This window comes from Tenebrio molitor, chromosome 3 (genome assembly GCF_963966145.1).
Source record: "Tenebrio molitor chromosome 3, icTenMoli1.1, whole genome shotgun sequence".
Taxonomy (NCBI): Eukaryota; Metazoa; Arthropoda; class Insecta; order Coleoptera; family Tenebrionidae; genus Tenebrio; species Tenebrio molitor.
Genome location: NC_091048.1, coordinates 863515 through 880320, shown reverse-complemented (window position 1 = coordinate 880320; position 16806 = coordinate 863515). Strand labels below are relative to the sequence as shown.

General features: G+C 34.4%; 1 protein-coding gene across 4 annotated transcripts in view; it reads left to right on the top strand.

Annotated features, from left to right (window-relative positions):
• Window positions 1-1660: 1660 nt before the first annotated feature.
• Window positions 1661-16806, top strand: part of Ip6k (Inositol hexakisphosphate kinase) — a 32452-nt gene continuing 17306 nt past the window's right edge. Inside the window, exons 1-2 of one of the 4 annotated variants that reach the window (XM_069043001.1) lie at window positions 2741-2900; window positions 2955-2985. In XM_069043001.1, coding sequence (XP_068899102.1) covers window positions 2879-2900; window positions 2955-2985 — 53 coding nt within the window. In that variant the 5' untranslated portion in view covers window positions 2741-2878. Of the gene's footprint in view, window positions 2129-2740; window positions 2901-2954; window positions 2986-11176; window positions 11645-16806 lie in introns of those variants that run through there. The other 3 variants (XM_069043005.1, XM_069043003.1, XM_069043004.1) reach the window with 3 other exon arrangements.

Below are 16806 nucleotides of genomic sequence, written 5' to 3'. Positions count from 1 at the left end.
TTAATGAAAATAAATTGGTAATAGTTATTTATGTATCAAGGGAATTACGACGGTCGTAACTACTGAGGGTCACTTTAAGGCCCGAAGAAAAATAATTGTTTGGAGGCTAAAAAACGTTTAGTACCCTTTATATTTTACCACAAAAGAGCATTTTTCAACCATTGGGAGATAAATCAAGATTCGAGAAGATAGGGATGACTTTTATTACTTACGAATAAATTAAGAACGATTTTGAAGTAAAATGTGTCAAAAAAAGCCCATGTATTCGGATCAATAATTTTCGTGTGTTTTCGAAAACATAATCAAAAAGACATTTCCTGCGATAGAAACTGAAATGGATAATTTCATAAACATAAACTTCTATATCCCACAGAAGAAGTAATAGAATCCAATAAAATTCTTAATGCTATACATATTTTGTTTCACATACAAAAAACAAGATTCCTTTTTTGTTAGTGTTCAAATATAGACAAAAGTGAAAACTGATTAAGAAAAAAAAAAACAATTCCTGTTGGTATAAAAGAAATATTTTATTTACATATTTCTTTTCTTAATTTGTTCTGTTATAATTTTATAAATAAAGTATGTACAGATTTTTACGATATTACAAAGCGTACAGGATGGTCCACTCAACAAAAAAGAAATTATATTTGTTAACAATTGTTTATAATTTACACGCAATAGAAATAAGATTGTAGGAAAAAGGAACTTAAAAAATTAAGCCGACTTAATCCCCACTTTGCAACGTCCAAATCCAAGTGAGCAGGTATAGTGAAATTTTTTTAATAAACAATTGTCAATGTCAAAATTAAGTAAAAAAACCACTCTGTACCACCCCAAAATGTGCACATATGGGCCAGCTGTATAACAATTTGACACCAAATCGTAGTTAAGGTTATGTTCATTGCACTTCCCGGGCCGGGCGAATTCATTTTCAAAACAAATTTAATGAGAAATCAGAGGAAATATTTTTCGAATTTGAAATAAAATCTCGCTCGTCAGGGCGCAGGCTCAGTTAGATTAAAAAAATGTTGACACTCAGTGTGACTAATCGTATTATCATGAAAATCACTGTTTGGCTCGTACCAACATGATAACGTTTTGACAATTGTTTATTAAAAAATTTCAATTATAGCAATATATTCAACTAAAGAGACAATGCCATGTGATAGTACAATAATAACATAAGTATGTTGTTAACATTCTTTCTATTTAAATTGGATAAGTATTGCTTAATAATCATAGCAGCAAGAAGACAAAACATAATGTTAACATTTGATTATCATTACATATTATTATTTTTATTGTGTGGATCATCAGTTCACATCGGAATAAAAAGTCACAACCTTGCGATAAGTAAGACGAGTAGACGACGGTAGCAAGGTTAATAATCTTAATCCTAGGTATTCTACACGCTGATAGATAACACGTCTGTTCGTGAAGGAGGAAATGTTAGTGCGATCGTCCTTGACGGCAACAGAAATATCGTCCACAAAACCAAACAAGAAACCAGAAGAAATCAAAACACGATGTGTGAAACTGCGAATTGATTATGGAAGCACACACAAAGCGTCACGTGACAATCAGCTGTGCTCAAATAAACCGCGACCACAGAGCATGCGCCATCGCCCCACGAACAATAAGAAAGCCTACCGACCTCGCGTTCGTCCAGTTTTCTTCTTGGTAGTGGAACGCACGAACCTGTCTCACCGTTTGATTGTTTATTTTTTTTCACGACTACTAATTAACAATTTTAAGCCAGAACGAACACAGTTTTGCATCAGCACAGATCCCGCATAAAATCATTCGTTGAGCGCTAGACAGTCATATGTTACAGAACTGTTCCACTGTCCACATCCACTTTCACGACTCGTCATGATAGCGGCAGTGAAACCCGTTGTAATGTGACCACCGTTCCAGTGTTTCAGTGTTTGTTTTTTCGTTTTTATTTTCGAATTTTGTGCTTCAGTGCAGTGCGTTTGCTCCAGTGGGCGTGATACCAGCCCCCGAACTGCAGGAACGCATCGTAATCGATAGTGTTTTTAGCCTGTGTTGCCGCGTCGCACGACCTGCCGTTATTGCGCTGATCGGCAACGTCGCACAGCTGACCGGGACATCGTACTCTGTTGTAAGTAGGCCCAGTTTTTAACACGCGTTGTAACACCTTGTTGCATTAAAATCAAGGGAAAAATGAATCATTCACTTTCACGATTCGTCATTGATGAATAGCGCCCAAGACGCTGGTGTAGCCGCACCCTTAGTCAACCGACGAATGAATGATGAAATTTGCAATTCAAGGAAATGGAACGGGTTTTTCATTGCCGGTAGACACGGTGTTGGCTCGTTTTAATCGGCAAAATCCAATGGTATCAACTGCGCAAATGTCACACGGAACAGTGGAGATGCACCCTTAGCTCAAGGCCGCTCATAAATCACAAACTATGATGTCAAACCACAAAGAAAAAAAACGAGTAAATACACACTTACGTAATCGTTTATTTGTATCTATCCGTGCATAATCTCGATCTCTAGTCCCACTATTTTTTAATAAATTGCATAATTTATAGTCATTTTGACAGTTAAGTCGACAAAAAGTGACAAATCAAATATCAAGTAGTCTGTCAGTTTCCTGTCAATTAAATATTGTTGTCGGTGTTTGATTAATAAAACGTGTCGTAAAAATGACTAAACCCCAATTAAACTAAATTAGTTTATAGTTCTACGTGTCTGATTCAGTTTCCGTCGATTAATTTGACAGTCTTGGTGCGAGCTCGATTTGAGGTTATGTCCAGCAATTTACCACTTTGGGAAGGCAGTTCTTGTGTAATAAGACGAGAAAACATCAAAGAAATCGTGTTTTCATCGATGTTTATTCGCGATGAGAATCGAGGTATTTCAAGGTATATAATTAAGGGTAATAAACTACAGTCAGTCTGTAATCACGTTTATTTCAGACATGAAACGTGAAGGAAAACCATTCGGAAGGTAATCAACAAATAATTTGTCGATTTGGTTGAAACTTTTCATTAAAAAAGGCTACACGATTTTATGTGTTGTGAGAAATCGTAAACGTGAAGGCTAAATTGGAACCTGTCAGTGGTAAATCTTGCGGTTTTTCTTTAATGGCACTCGCAGAACTTGAGGTTTTTTCAAGTTTAATGGTCTCTTATGTGCGATTAAAAACTTACAATCTAGTTCGAACCGTGCAATGATTCAATATCGACTGGAAAATTACTTTATGGTTTTGATTGTAGCGAATTTAAACAGAATGGCATAATTACGCAGTCATTATACGTAGCGATTATTATTTTTTTAATGGAGATTGATCGCTTTTCGTATTGATACGACTGAATGAATTCCTTGGAAAAGTCCCACAGCTGGTATTATGAGTGTGACCATTCCCAAATTCAAACAATAAATCTCTGCACTCCCAGTGATATAAATGAAATACCACAATTTGATTTGGCCCCAGGCACGTGCCATCAAGTCGTACTATTTTAATATTTTCCCGGACATCTAATAATTTAAAAATATGTGTTTTATTTTTATTACTTTGAGTTATATCACAGGTTTGAGCAACCGAAAATGTTGGATGATTCGTTAATTAAATTGGAAGGAACAGACTGAGATGGGGTTGCAGTTATTTCTGCAGTAACCAACCGTTTCGTATGTACTTCTCCCGCTTTATGTTCTTCCTCATCACTGCTGCTTAAGAAGTTTGTGCGACTACCTCGTAAAAATGCATATATCCCGGAGATTTATTTATAACATCGATAGAGGACAAAAGTGATAAAAATGTGTAAATCACGGACATAAATCTTGGATGTCAAAGTTTGTTTTTAACTGCAGATAAGGTTTTAATAAAACGTAGCCTGGAATCGATCATCTTCGGTGACATTAATTTGTAGATTTCTCCATTGTAATTTAAGTTATTTTCGAAAGATAAAAGTATGTGTCAAGAACAATTACAAGTTACAAAAATATTTATCGAGTTATCGGTCCTGGTCTCAATGCATCCTAATTGGAAACGCTTCCGGTCCGTTTTAAAAGGAACAGACAAACTCTAGACGTTTAGAATTTTTTTCGCTACTTAGCATGCAAGTCTAGTTTTGCTCCGATTAGGTGACTCACTATAAATTAGCCATTTAAACTATTTGTAAAGGAACAAAACATGACGAATTTGCCGCGGGTACTTTTCCATCGAGTCGATACAAATTCATCAGTCGAAAGTCAAAGCATTGAGGAAGCGTTTCGACCAGTGTTGTATAATGTTACGAGCATTATGGACAAGGTAGCACATAATTTAGTTCCGAACGAACATTCTATATCAATTAGTTTCTTGGCTGAAGCATATTTTTTCAATTTTGTTTTTGGCCCACTCGTAATGGCCGCCATCTACCCGAAAATAGCTCGAGATAAAATCACTGAGAAAACACTTTCATAATCCAGGTAATCAACACTTGTACAATATCGTGTGTAAAAATCAACCCACTTATTGCTGGCATTGTACAAATTAAACTTTCTCTGGGGCCTTCTTTAATATCACAGTCTTTGAATTTTTCAATTGTACTGGTTTACATTACAACAAATAGAAAAACTCGCCGTCTACCCAGACATTTTTCTAGATCTAAACTTATTATAAGTTTACGTAGATAAAGAGAATTCTATTGTAAAAAATAACAATTAGATATGTAGTTGGAACTGTCACCAATAAAACGAATATCTGGTTTTCCCCCCTTTTCCAGTTTTGAACGACAACTGTAAAGCTTTTGTTGTGGTGCTTTAACACGTTGGTGTTAATAGGCGTTATGTAACTGAGTATAAATTAAATCCTTGGATGGCTGAAGGTCGCCAAAGTCGTGAAAACTTTTAAAGGACTCTGTCACAACACAACTAAATTTAATTGTATCAGAATCTCGGAAGGTTCATTGTACACCGATATCCCTGGCGCACGTCCAACATTTTAAATAATGAACGGCATTAGTGGTTCAATTCGTCCTATTGTTAGTCCGAACACACCTCGAACCAGAGAACTGTGATTAATTACGCCTCGAATCAATCAAACTTCTGCTTGTTACCGTGATTTAAATGCGGAGTGAAGCTTGGATCCTGTTAGCAAATAGTACGAGTGAGTTAGGAGATGATGAAGGTTTAGCGTAAAGTTTTGGAGTTGTTGATAAAAGCGGTTGCGAGATTCAATTTAACTTTGTTGGGCGTTGATTGGATTCAGCTTTGTGGGTCCAGAGTAATTGCAGGTGGAGAAACTTCGTTAAAGATCAATCGGTTGTCAGTTCTGGCGGTGATCGGAATAAAACGTGTTTGTTGTGTGTTTTTTTTGCAGTGATGTAATGATATGTTATAACTAATACTCGAAGTGATTCTATTGTGGTTTCTAAAATACATGTGATAAGATAGTCATCACTCCAATTTAATTTAATCTTTTTAATCTTCAAGGTATTTGTTGTTTGTTAGAAACCGAAAAACAATTACATAGATGAAAATAATGTTCTGACAATTTTGATAAGCCTAAAATGAAAACGAATAATGATTCATATAAATGTCACAGAAACTAGAAAAAGTTATTTTGCTAAATCCATGGTTAATCCAAACACTTAAGCCAATATAAAAAGAATTGAGAATTACAGTGAAATCTCTCTTAACGGACACCTCCCTTAAGCGGACCCCTCTGTTAAGCGGACATTTTTCTTATCCCCGTTTGGAGCCAATGTATTTTAAATGAGACGTCACCTCTGTTAAGCGGACTCTCCGTTAACCGGACGCGGACAATACAATTCGACACTTTTGAGAAAAATCTCTCCTTTAAGCGGACAGCATGTTAGTGTTACTGTTATGACTGGACATACGAAATTATAGAAATCACGAAAAACGTATGTTAACATTAAAAGAAAGCATTCTAATTCTGGAAAAACTTGAAATAGGAAAAACCCAAGCAGCAAATACATATTATTAAAAATGAAGACGAATTAATGAAGAAATGACAAGGAAGTGGAAATATGAGTGAAAAGGGAAGATTTTTGAAAACTGAAGAATTGAAAATAGATCAATTAACTTTCGAGTGGTTTATAAAAACAAATATTCCTTTGTCCGGACCTATTGTAAGAAAAAAAAGCCAAAGAGATTGCAAAGACTTTTAATGAAAATTTTAAAGTTTCTGAACGGTGGCTCCAAAAATTTCGAATTTGTCATGAAAGACATTACTTTCAAATGCCCCTGAAGAATTTGGTGCGGAGGATGAAAGTCTTTTGGCTGCCTATGCGCAAATAACAATAGCAATAGTGTTGATACTGACGATTTTATTAATTAAGATGATAACTTGAAGATGACTATGTTGACTCAGCGACAGTGCTTTGCACCCTGATGAAGTCGATGAAGAAATAGAGGATGCTATATTTATAGATTGCCCTCTAAAGAAATCAGATAGATGCCATAACGGCAGTGAAAAATCTTAAAACTGCAAAACTTAAAATGCAAACAATCAAGGTGATCTGAAGGGTTACGAACTTGCAACCAAAATGGAAACTTATTTTGCCAATTCGATATTTGAAGCCAAATACAACAGACAAACTACCCTGTTACATTTTTTTCCAGAAAGAGTAGATAATAGTACATATTCCAAATGTTTAACGTTTTTAATAACATATACATTTTATTTGTCTATCATTTCTATTAAGAGGACACCTCTGTTAAGCGGACAAAAATCTTGTCACGGCCAGTGTCCGCTTATAGGAGATTTCACTGTATATTGATCCTTTCCTAATTTTGAAAGGCATTTCTCCATCCGTCATGATGGCGTACATTTTATAAAATATGATATACCTACGAGGTTGTGGGACAACGTAGAAGACTAAAAGCAATAAAAAAAAAAAATTGTACCTCAAAAATTAAATGTTATTTTTTTTTGACATAGAATTTTTTAAATATTTTTTCCGAGTTCTACATGAAGCCAGTAGCTTGTGCTGGTTCATTCTGGGACACCATGTAAAAGTATTTTAGATCTTTCAATTTTTTTCTTTTCTGGTTATAGAATTTTATAATTTGTACCTTTCGTGAACGATAAACAATATAAAGTGAAATAACTTAATAGCAAGGATGTTGCGAAATATTACCCATTATTCATCGAATTTTATGAACAAAGGATTCGAGAAAAGAGTTAATATGTGTTCCGATAGGTAGTACACGGACTGGTAATTACAAATTAATTGTTGTCATGTTAATGAAGATTAAACAGATATGCATTTACAGTATGATCAAGTGAGAAAGTAAATTACGTTTCAACTACGATACAATCTTTTGTTTAATGTATGTACAATGATTTATTGCGACAAATCAAAAAGATTGTTTAAAAATTAAAGGTAGGGTATCAATTTTTGAAATAAAAGTAATCTTTATCTGTGTGGTAAATTGATTGTACCTATGTATATACTGTCGCGGGCAAAAAAAAACTGGTCAAAATCAAGCTTTGGCACAATGGAAAATGCTCCATTGTAAAACGGTCGTAAATATCAACTTATCATAATGACATTAATTGTCATTTTTTTGACACATTGTTGACATGGGCATAATCAGGGAGGGAAATTTTTTTAATTTGTGACAATCTAACCAGATATGGAAATGACATTGACGACCAGAATTTTTTGCTCACGACAATACACGGTGATTCAACTTTTACCGCCCCCGCGAAAACACACTTCTAATCGATTTAAAATTCTCAAAAAATTCAGGAATGATTGTGTGACGCTGTAGAACATTCTGTAAAAATTTCAAATTTTTTAATGAAACGAGTAAATATTTCGTTTTAATTCAATAACCGCTACATTGATTTACATTATTTTTTACTGAGAGTCCTTTCAAACATTTAGGAAAAATTTGATATCATTGAAATCATGAAAGCATCACCGGTTTTTTAAATAAATGGAATTCTATATTGAAGTGCAAAATTTAGCTATGATTTATTATTACGAGTAAATTGGGCAGTCACTTGAACAATAGAGGTTTATATGGGTTATTTATGGTACCCTTAAGGAACTAAAAAATTACTACTGTAGTTTCAATTTGGTTGTAGGTCGTAAAATTTTATGGTACTTTAAGTTAAAGATCTTGCGGGGCTTATAAATCCTAGTTTACCACTAGCAGGTAATATTTTAAGCAGGGTTGTATTGTACATTTCGTATATTTGCATTGTACGGCAAACGGCACGCGCCGCTTCCCAACCTTTTCAAACCCAACCATTGTGTCCGTAAATCGCTCATAATATCCAATAAAATTTTACGACCTACAACCAAATTGAAACTACAGTAGAAATGTTCTCAACAGATGTTTCCCAACAAAGAGGTATTTATTTATGACACTGCAGTTGTAAATCTTGATCATTTTTCGCTGCTAATGTTAAAATTGGAATAATTCAAAAACTAATCCTTTTGATGCGAATTTCATAAATATGTTCTTTGAATTAATTGTGAATTATGAGCGTGCACGGATTTTTTTTTGTCAAAATCGATTTTTTAAGTTTTATGGCTCTGAATGAAGTGATACGGGAAAATTGATTGCACACGTTTGAAGCCTTACATGAAGGGAATGTAACCCTAAAGTTTCGTAATTTTTACTAATTTTTTAATAGGGTTAATCGAACGGGCGGTAAAACTTGAATCACCCTGTATAATTGTCCGTTTACTCTAAGGTTATATTGCGGCCGTAGAATTATCCCATTGTGTAAAAGTTGATTTTTCTACAATAGAAAACATTTTGTGATTGTAAACAGCAGGTAAACCCGGCTGGTTGTTTCGTTCAGAGTGGGACTGAGGCAAATTTGTCGAAATATGAATTCCAATTTATAAATTTTCGTTTTTAGAGATTATGTTGAAAAATAAGCTATGAAGGTCTAGTCACAAGGGGGTGTTCTAATCCTATTAAAAAGACCAGTGAATTAACCAGGGTACCATATACTTCGGTTCAGAAAATAATAAAACTAAACATTCTCCCTTAAACCGGACCTTGTACATCCACCCAACAGCTTTTAAAATTTGATTTATTGCAGGGGCGCGTGGCTTCTGAAAACCACACAAAAGGACAGCTTATTAGGAGGTAACTACTTTTACGGCCCCAATATAACCTTAGAGTAAACGGACAATTATACTATGGCGGCCAAAAAATTTCGGCCGTCATTTTTCCGTCATTTCAAAAAAATCGGTGTAGTCCATTCCTTATTGTCATTATGATTGATGTTTTTACTTGTCACTTTTGAAAGTCAAGCAAAATGCCATCGGTATCAAATTTTAATAAAATCAAAATAGTAACTCTTGCACAAAGAGGAATGTCCCAAGCTCAGATTTCGATGGACCTTCGTATACCTAAAAGTACAATTTCGTCCATTCGGTCGTGTGGTAATTGTGTAAGAGTGGAACTTGTCCTTTGTATTCACAAAATTGAACTGATGGACTGAATGACAGATTGTCAAAATGACAATAACGATAACAAAGCGAGGTTATTGGTGCTTAAGGGTAGTTTACACTTCATGTCAGGGCCTTGAAAGTGACGGACGAAATTTTTTGGCCGCAATAGTACTTGCAGCTTGCAGAAAAAATTATACGGAGACCTATTCCGGTTTCATTAATTTTTCTTGTTACTGTTAGTTTATAAAAATATCTGTTGTAACAGATATTACAAATTTACGAAATATCATGGAACTTATTTTATAAAAAAATAATGTCAGATTAATATTTGCTACGCTAATTGCTAAATGGACTGATAGTTATAAAGCTTTTGTGATTGTTGCAGATGAATAGATACTTACCATGAGATAAAATTAGATCATAAACTAAAAACAGTTTGATTGTTTCTTTGTAATAAATAAAATTGTGATGTTTTTTGAAGATTTTTTTTATTTTACCTTGTTCGGTTATAAAATTGATTCACTTTTTTGTAATACCTTTAAATCTTATTGTTTTTGAAGTTTTTCGAACGTGAAAATATCGGGTGTTCATTTAAATGTGTCCTCAAAGTTGGCGTTGAAGAGTCGATTGTCAGTCTGCACACAACGCAAAAAGATTAGGTTTAAACAACTGATCCGTCTGTAATCCGTGGAGCGTTCACAATCTACTCCTCAACGCCTATTTTGAGGATAAATTTATGTGAACACCCGATATAACTGTAAGTAAATAAAACCGAAGTCAGTACCACTTATCTGTTGTCAGACAGTTCTACATTTTTAATCATCTAATAAAATATTAAGCTCTGAATTTGTAATTCGAAGATGCCCAATTCCATGAACTTTCGTGAGACAACACTACACAAATAATAAATTCTGTTAATTAATGATCGATTTAGCTTAGTCAAATTCCGTATTATCTGAAATAGGTACATAGATTGTGAATGAAAACAAATTCTACACTTTTATTATCAGTGACTCAGTTAACATTTTGACTTTTTAAATTAAAAAAAATTATGCGTTGTCATGTTCATGTTATCCACAGCATGACCCATTTTAATGAAATGCTTGAAATTAAATAAGTCGAGTTAATTTCACGTGACTGTCTTTTTTAATTATTCAAATTGTTTGAAGAAATTTGCATATATTTAATTGTTTACCGTAAACGAAAGTGCTTATGCCTACTGTAACGTTATAAAGATAGACAGCGTTAAATTTACAGTCGGCAGGAATTTAAACTTGCATTGTTTGAACATTTGCGCAGACACATCGAACAAGGTGACTAATAATAACGGATGTAAGCGCGATCCAAATCGATTGTTTTAGTATCAATGGCCAAAATTTTGACATTGCTGTAGTTCACCTGCCGCAAAGTAATTTTATTCGTTGCCAGACTAGCAGTGCCAGTCATGAGAACCACCACTTTATTTGCCAAGCATACAGTCAGCAGGAATTTATTTTTTCTCAACTTTTTTGCACTCCCGGTGAAATCTCCACGGGATTTCCCTCGACGCGGGTCGATTTTGATTAAATATAGATTGACTTTTACACTATTCGTGAAAGTTTCACTATTCCATTGAATATTTAACCTCGCCGGATCGATCAACTCCTTCCCCTGCGAACCATGTCAACATCCTCGAACACAAGGTGGCGAACTTCTCTTATCACCGCTATCACCTTATCGTTCCGATTCGTCGGATGGCACGATCGAACGAGATATAACCGACGTTTCAGTTTTATGTAGTACCTGTCCGCAGGAATTCAGCCGCAGCAGGAAGCCCAACAAAACCGCTAAAACTAAACACTCACCGCGGAGGTTTCCTTTGTGCGCGCCTTTTCTCTGTTTTATTTTCGTCTGTCAGAGTGTAACGACACGTTGTTATCTTCGTTCATCGTGAGTCGCGAGCGATTTTTCTTGTGCGAGGCGGGCATCATGTGCTTGTTTGACGACTTGCATCATTCTATCTGTACCATCGGGACTTGGTAAACAACGGCGCGCTGTTGTGATCGGTGCAAAGTGTTTTCTGTTGGTTTCCGTTGTTGGAGTTGCGAGTGACGTTGTTTTGTAAGCGACGGTGTGTCTGCGTTATCTCTACTTTCTCATTTTGTTGTAGTCGCGATCGTACCACTGCGGGCCGTGTTTCAATGTGAGATACTGTCTTAAAGTTGTGCGAGAGTCTTATTGAGAAGTGTACTGAGGTAAGTTGTCAATTAGGGTAACGACCCTATCTTCAGCGACAAAAAATCAAATTTTAATTCAGTAGAATATCCGAAATTGACTACTAATGAAGAGCACTGTTTTCATTGATTTTTTTTTTTCTATAATTATTATTTATTCATGTTTTGTGGCCTGTTCTTTTATTAACACATATGTATTTTTATTAATTTATTTTTAACTGAAGTTACATTTAAAAAAATTTTTTGTTCGACACTGTCAGAATTTGAGAATTTCCTCCTGTGTGAACGAATTTTGATAAATTTGACAACTTGTCAAAACGAAACATCAAGCTAATTTTAAAGATTTTCAGCGATTTGGAGCTTTTGGGGGGCTCGTCGAACAAAAAAACGTTGTATTCAACTCGTTCTTGTGTAATTTGGGCCTTTTTTGGCACTCGTGGACCTTTAAAACTCTCGTTTCACTCGAGTTTTAAACTAGCCCACTCATGCCAAAAAAATCCCAAATTGCACACGAACTCGTTAAATAAACTACTATTATATTCAGATATTCAGGAATTAAAAAAAAAATTATTCAAAAAAATTCAGTTAAATTAAAAAATAAATTATTACTGAGGATCCTGTAAAATGATCACGGTAGACATGATGTGTTTTATGGAGAAATGGGATAGAGATAATGAACATGGAAAAACCAACACTCAAGGAATAATATTTTTCGAAGATAAGGTGAAGATAAAAAAAAGAGATTGAAAATAAAACTTTTGACAACGTACGGCGTAGCTTCAATGAGATGAACATTCGTGATGAGGAGAAATTTTACTAAAACCCCAACAAACAAAATTGTGTTGGGTAAGCCCATTCACTATTTTCTTCGTTTCCATTTCGAAAATACGATTCTGGAATGTATAATTTGTGTTCTCAAGTAGTCAGTTTTTTAAATGAAATTCAGATAAGTGTCAAAATTGTCGTTTTGAAAAATTTTGTTTTTCATAACCGCCCTTTATCACTTTTTTTGTTCGTATTTATGAACATTAAAAAAATTCATGTGCTGAAGACAGGAAGAACAAAAGTTACAATATATGTACATTTGAGTATCTAACAAAAATATGTTAAAAAAGAAAATTTCATTTTAAACAATTCTAGCTGGATCAGGCTTCTAATAAGGGGGTCATTGACGAAACTCAGATAATTTGCAAATCGTTAACGAAACAGCAAAAATACAATGCTTCAACAATATCAGTTGTCATGGTTTTGAATTTGCAATGCCTTATCCAGCCTTACCGGTTTCGTGAATGACCCCCTAATGAATGAATGAAATGAATGATCCCGAACCCACTGTTAAAAGTGACAAATGTCCATTCTTTACCAAGGGATGGAGGCTAAACCCCGCCTGCTACCTGTGTTCTATTGTAATATAGATTTATGACCTGTCAAAATTAACACGTCATAAAGAATAACACTTTCACTTGTCTGATAAACACATTTTGCTAATTTAGAAACAATTTATGTATTGTTCAAAACATATTTTATGGTGTAATAATAATTAATATCTGTTGGTGTCAGGATCAACCTCCAATTTATTATTTTTAACAAAAGGTGTTCACCTAAACGTAAAACCGAAAAAGGCGTAAAAGAAAGCTCATCAAGAATTTGTTTTTGACAAATAATTTAGCTGTGTGATATCATCAGAAATCGATGAAATGACGTAATCGTTTAATTCCTTGAAAACATGTAATATTAGTCAAAAAAATTTGTTTTTCTGGTGTCATCCATAACATGTTTTCATTTAGTGCACATTTTACGAAAACAAAACTTTTTAAAAATTTTATTACTGCGAAACAAAAGTATGTATGTAGTAATCATCCACGTATTGCGGAAAATTGCTTTTTCGATTGTGTTTAGTAGTATGTACGAGTACATATTTTCATTGTTAAAATGGGGAAATGATGTATTTACTGCTGTTTTATTTCTTTTTGTTCATTACGTAAGAGTTATAATTACGCACAAGAATTATCGGCGGTTTCTAGGCAGCCCAGCTTTAAGACACACCCACATTTGTGGAGTGATGAATAGCAAATCGCTATTTTGCACCCTCCGAATTGATCAATGAACGCCGACAACCAATCAGATCCGACTCTTTTACGACATGTCCATGTGAACGCAGCTTTACCGGACAGAGTGAGCAATCAAATCTTGACACGCCACTGAAGATGCCAAATCTCTGAGTCTCGATGACCCATGGTGATCAGTCTGCCGGATCAAACCGGAATAATTCGGGTCAATAATTACCATTGGTTTGTTGCCTTCGCGGCACCATCAAATTTCGCATTCTAACAAGGATTATGGATTTTTTAGTGCCCGATTGCGCAGCTAAACCGACTAAAGTAAGCTGTGCAGGCGACTATTTACCAATCATTTTTATGGAGGGTAATAGTTATGTACAAACAATTTTGTCTAGTTTACTTAGAACCGAATAAGTGCAAATAAAACAGCTGTTGTGGGTCTATTTGTTCGCTTTAATGAGACTGTTCGGTATTTTTTTTTTATGAAGCTTATCAGTGGGAATTTTCCATTGCATTGTTCGACACACCTCCCTAATTTAGTAACGTAAAGTATCGGCTCGCGTGCTATTCGTCGCGATTATCATCAAATATGTATTAATCTCGCCCTGTTATAAGTAATTTTCCGGGAAGCTATTATGGTATTGATTTTCGTTTAATGGCCGACGCAAAAGGCGCCGCCATTTTTTATTACCCCACATATCCGGTCTCCAATGTGTGGGTACAATTCGGTTGATAGTGAATAGGTCAGTTGCTCTAAGGTCCGCTGTGTCATTTTTTTTTTGACCTTGGTGATTATTGCATCAGGAAGCAATTATTAATAGATGACTTCTCTTTATCCGAATCGTCATGTATATCTGCGCTATACGTCATTAAACACGTGCCTCCGCGTAATAAAACAATATGACAAAAAATGTTTTCTACGGGTTTTAATTTATGGATGATAGCGTGTGAGCGACGTCAAAACTGCGTACTTTTTTAAATATAAAAACAAAACGCAGTTTTGCAACTCTTTGTTGTCGTAGAAGGAAATTGGTATTTGTAAACAAAGCGATGAAATTGGAAAAAAATCGTCGCACGTGGAGCACTAAAAAATTACTAATTTAAAAACATTTACTTATCACTTTCTTAATTACTTCGATAAACACTGACACATGTGAATGTTACGAAAACCTTAAAATAATCAAAAGTTTAGTTTTTCGTCTGTAATATTGGTAAGTGTGAAAATAATTCGATTGGATGGCCGCAATATATTTTTGTTAATTTAAGTAATGCCATCTCTGTTACAATGTATTAAAAAAAAGAACAAATGCTTGTATTCAAATTAAGAATCGTCAAGACAAACAACACGCGGTCGATTGTTTGAAATCTATCCTTGTTTACATTATTTTATTATATCTGTTTACTGAGAAGTCTCGAGTACTACTCTACTCCCACTTTACCAAATTTCTATTGTTCCTTCCATTTGATAAAATATATTTGTGTCCGCAATTGAGAACAAGAATTTCCTCTAAAATATCGAAAAGTGTTGGAGAACGAAATTAATTGGGAAGCTTCAAAATAAGAAATGTTAAATGGGTTCGATCGTAATCTGAAAATTTTAATTGAGTAAAATATTTACAAAAATAGAAATTCTTTTTATTTTTGTTAAACCGTAAAGGTAAACAGTGCGGCGGTTGATATTTAAAGAACCACCTGTCATTTTCTGTTACATGAGACGACCATTTGAGCATAGAACAGACCAAAATCTGGCAACTGCACGGAGTTAGATGTGTTTGCCAGATTTTTCTAAATTTCGACAAAGTTTTTTATTCGCTTTCGATCTATCGGTCAGTGTCGGATTTTTTTGAATGTTTTTGTTTTGCAGCTTTGAATGTTGAAATAAAAACGATTTATTCTTGTTGTTCGTCCTGACACAACCTTGATAGTTAGTGCAGCTAACAAGGTGCTTTTGAGTCTACCTGTTTTAGAAGGTTCGTCCAGTGATTAACTAAAATGAATTAATTCTTTATAGTGGCAAAATATCATGTAAAATAGTACCGTTTACTATCATACCATCGAATACTTACTACATACTTATATCCTCTAAAAGGCCAAGAAATTATTTTATTATTTTTGAAATTTATCTTGGCAGTTATAACTAAAGGTCTCTACTTTATAATACAACCAGTGTTTGATCATGTGGTACTTTATACAAAGTGTTTCAAGAAGATTGTTATCGTAGTAGGTTTTAACAATTCGAGTGTTTTGAATTTTGACGCATACTAGGAATTATCAAGAACGTCAAAATTACAAGTATAAGAGAGGTTAGGTTTTTCAACCAAACAATATTAACTAAATAATTTTGTAATGGTTTTAAACTATGTAATTACAACTCCCTAAAATAATAAAATGTTTTTACTAGTTTTCGTTGGGTAAACCCGAGGCATCATTTAATTTTCTTGTGAATTTTTGAATATTGACAACAGGCAATGAATGAGAGAAATGATATTTGACACTTGGCAGCGGCTCGGAGGTTATATTATGTAGTGCGGGATCTTATCATCGAAAGGTGGCAAACTAGTTTTTCAGTTTATTTTGGAAACCTTTGTACAACAAATCCACATTTGTTCGACGAGTGCGCAAATTTATCATTTTCGAATTTCTGAATTCTGTAATTTTATCATCAAATGTTAAATTTGTACTAAGACGTAACTTCGACCTAAGCGTACCAAAGTAATGATGTAAAGGAGACCAAAAAATACAGCCATGTGATAATGCTCAGTAATTAAAACAGGATGTGGTTTATGTGATGTGGAGAATTTCGGTTTAGAAACAAAGAAATGTAGTCCAAGTGTAAAGATAAAGAAGTATCGTGTACGTATGGGAACAAAAAAAAAATATTGGAGGTATCCAACAAAAAGCTTCTAGTTTCTCATTGAAATTAGTTTTTGTCGATATAGGGCATAAATGGCCATTTTTCAATTTAGGTCCCAACTTCAACTGAAAAAAAGCTTGTTTTATTGTCACTTTCCAAGATTCATCTTCTTTTCGTCTTACTCATCCAAAGCCCTACAGACTTCCTTTTTCTTTTAATTGACGAATGTCAAGGTCGGTGCAAGAACTGTAGATATTAAGTGAAAACTT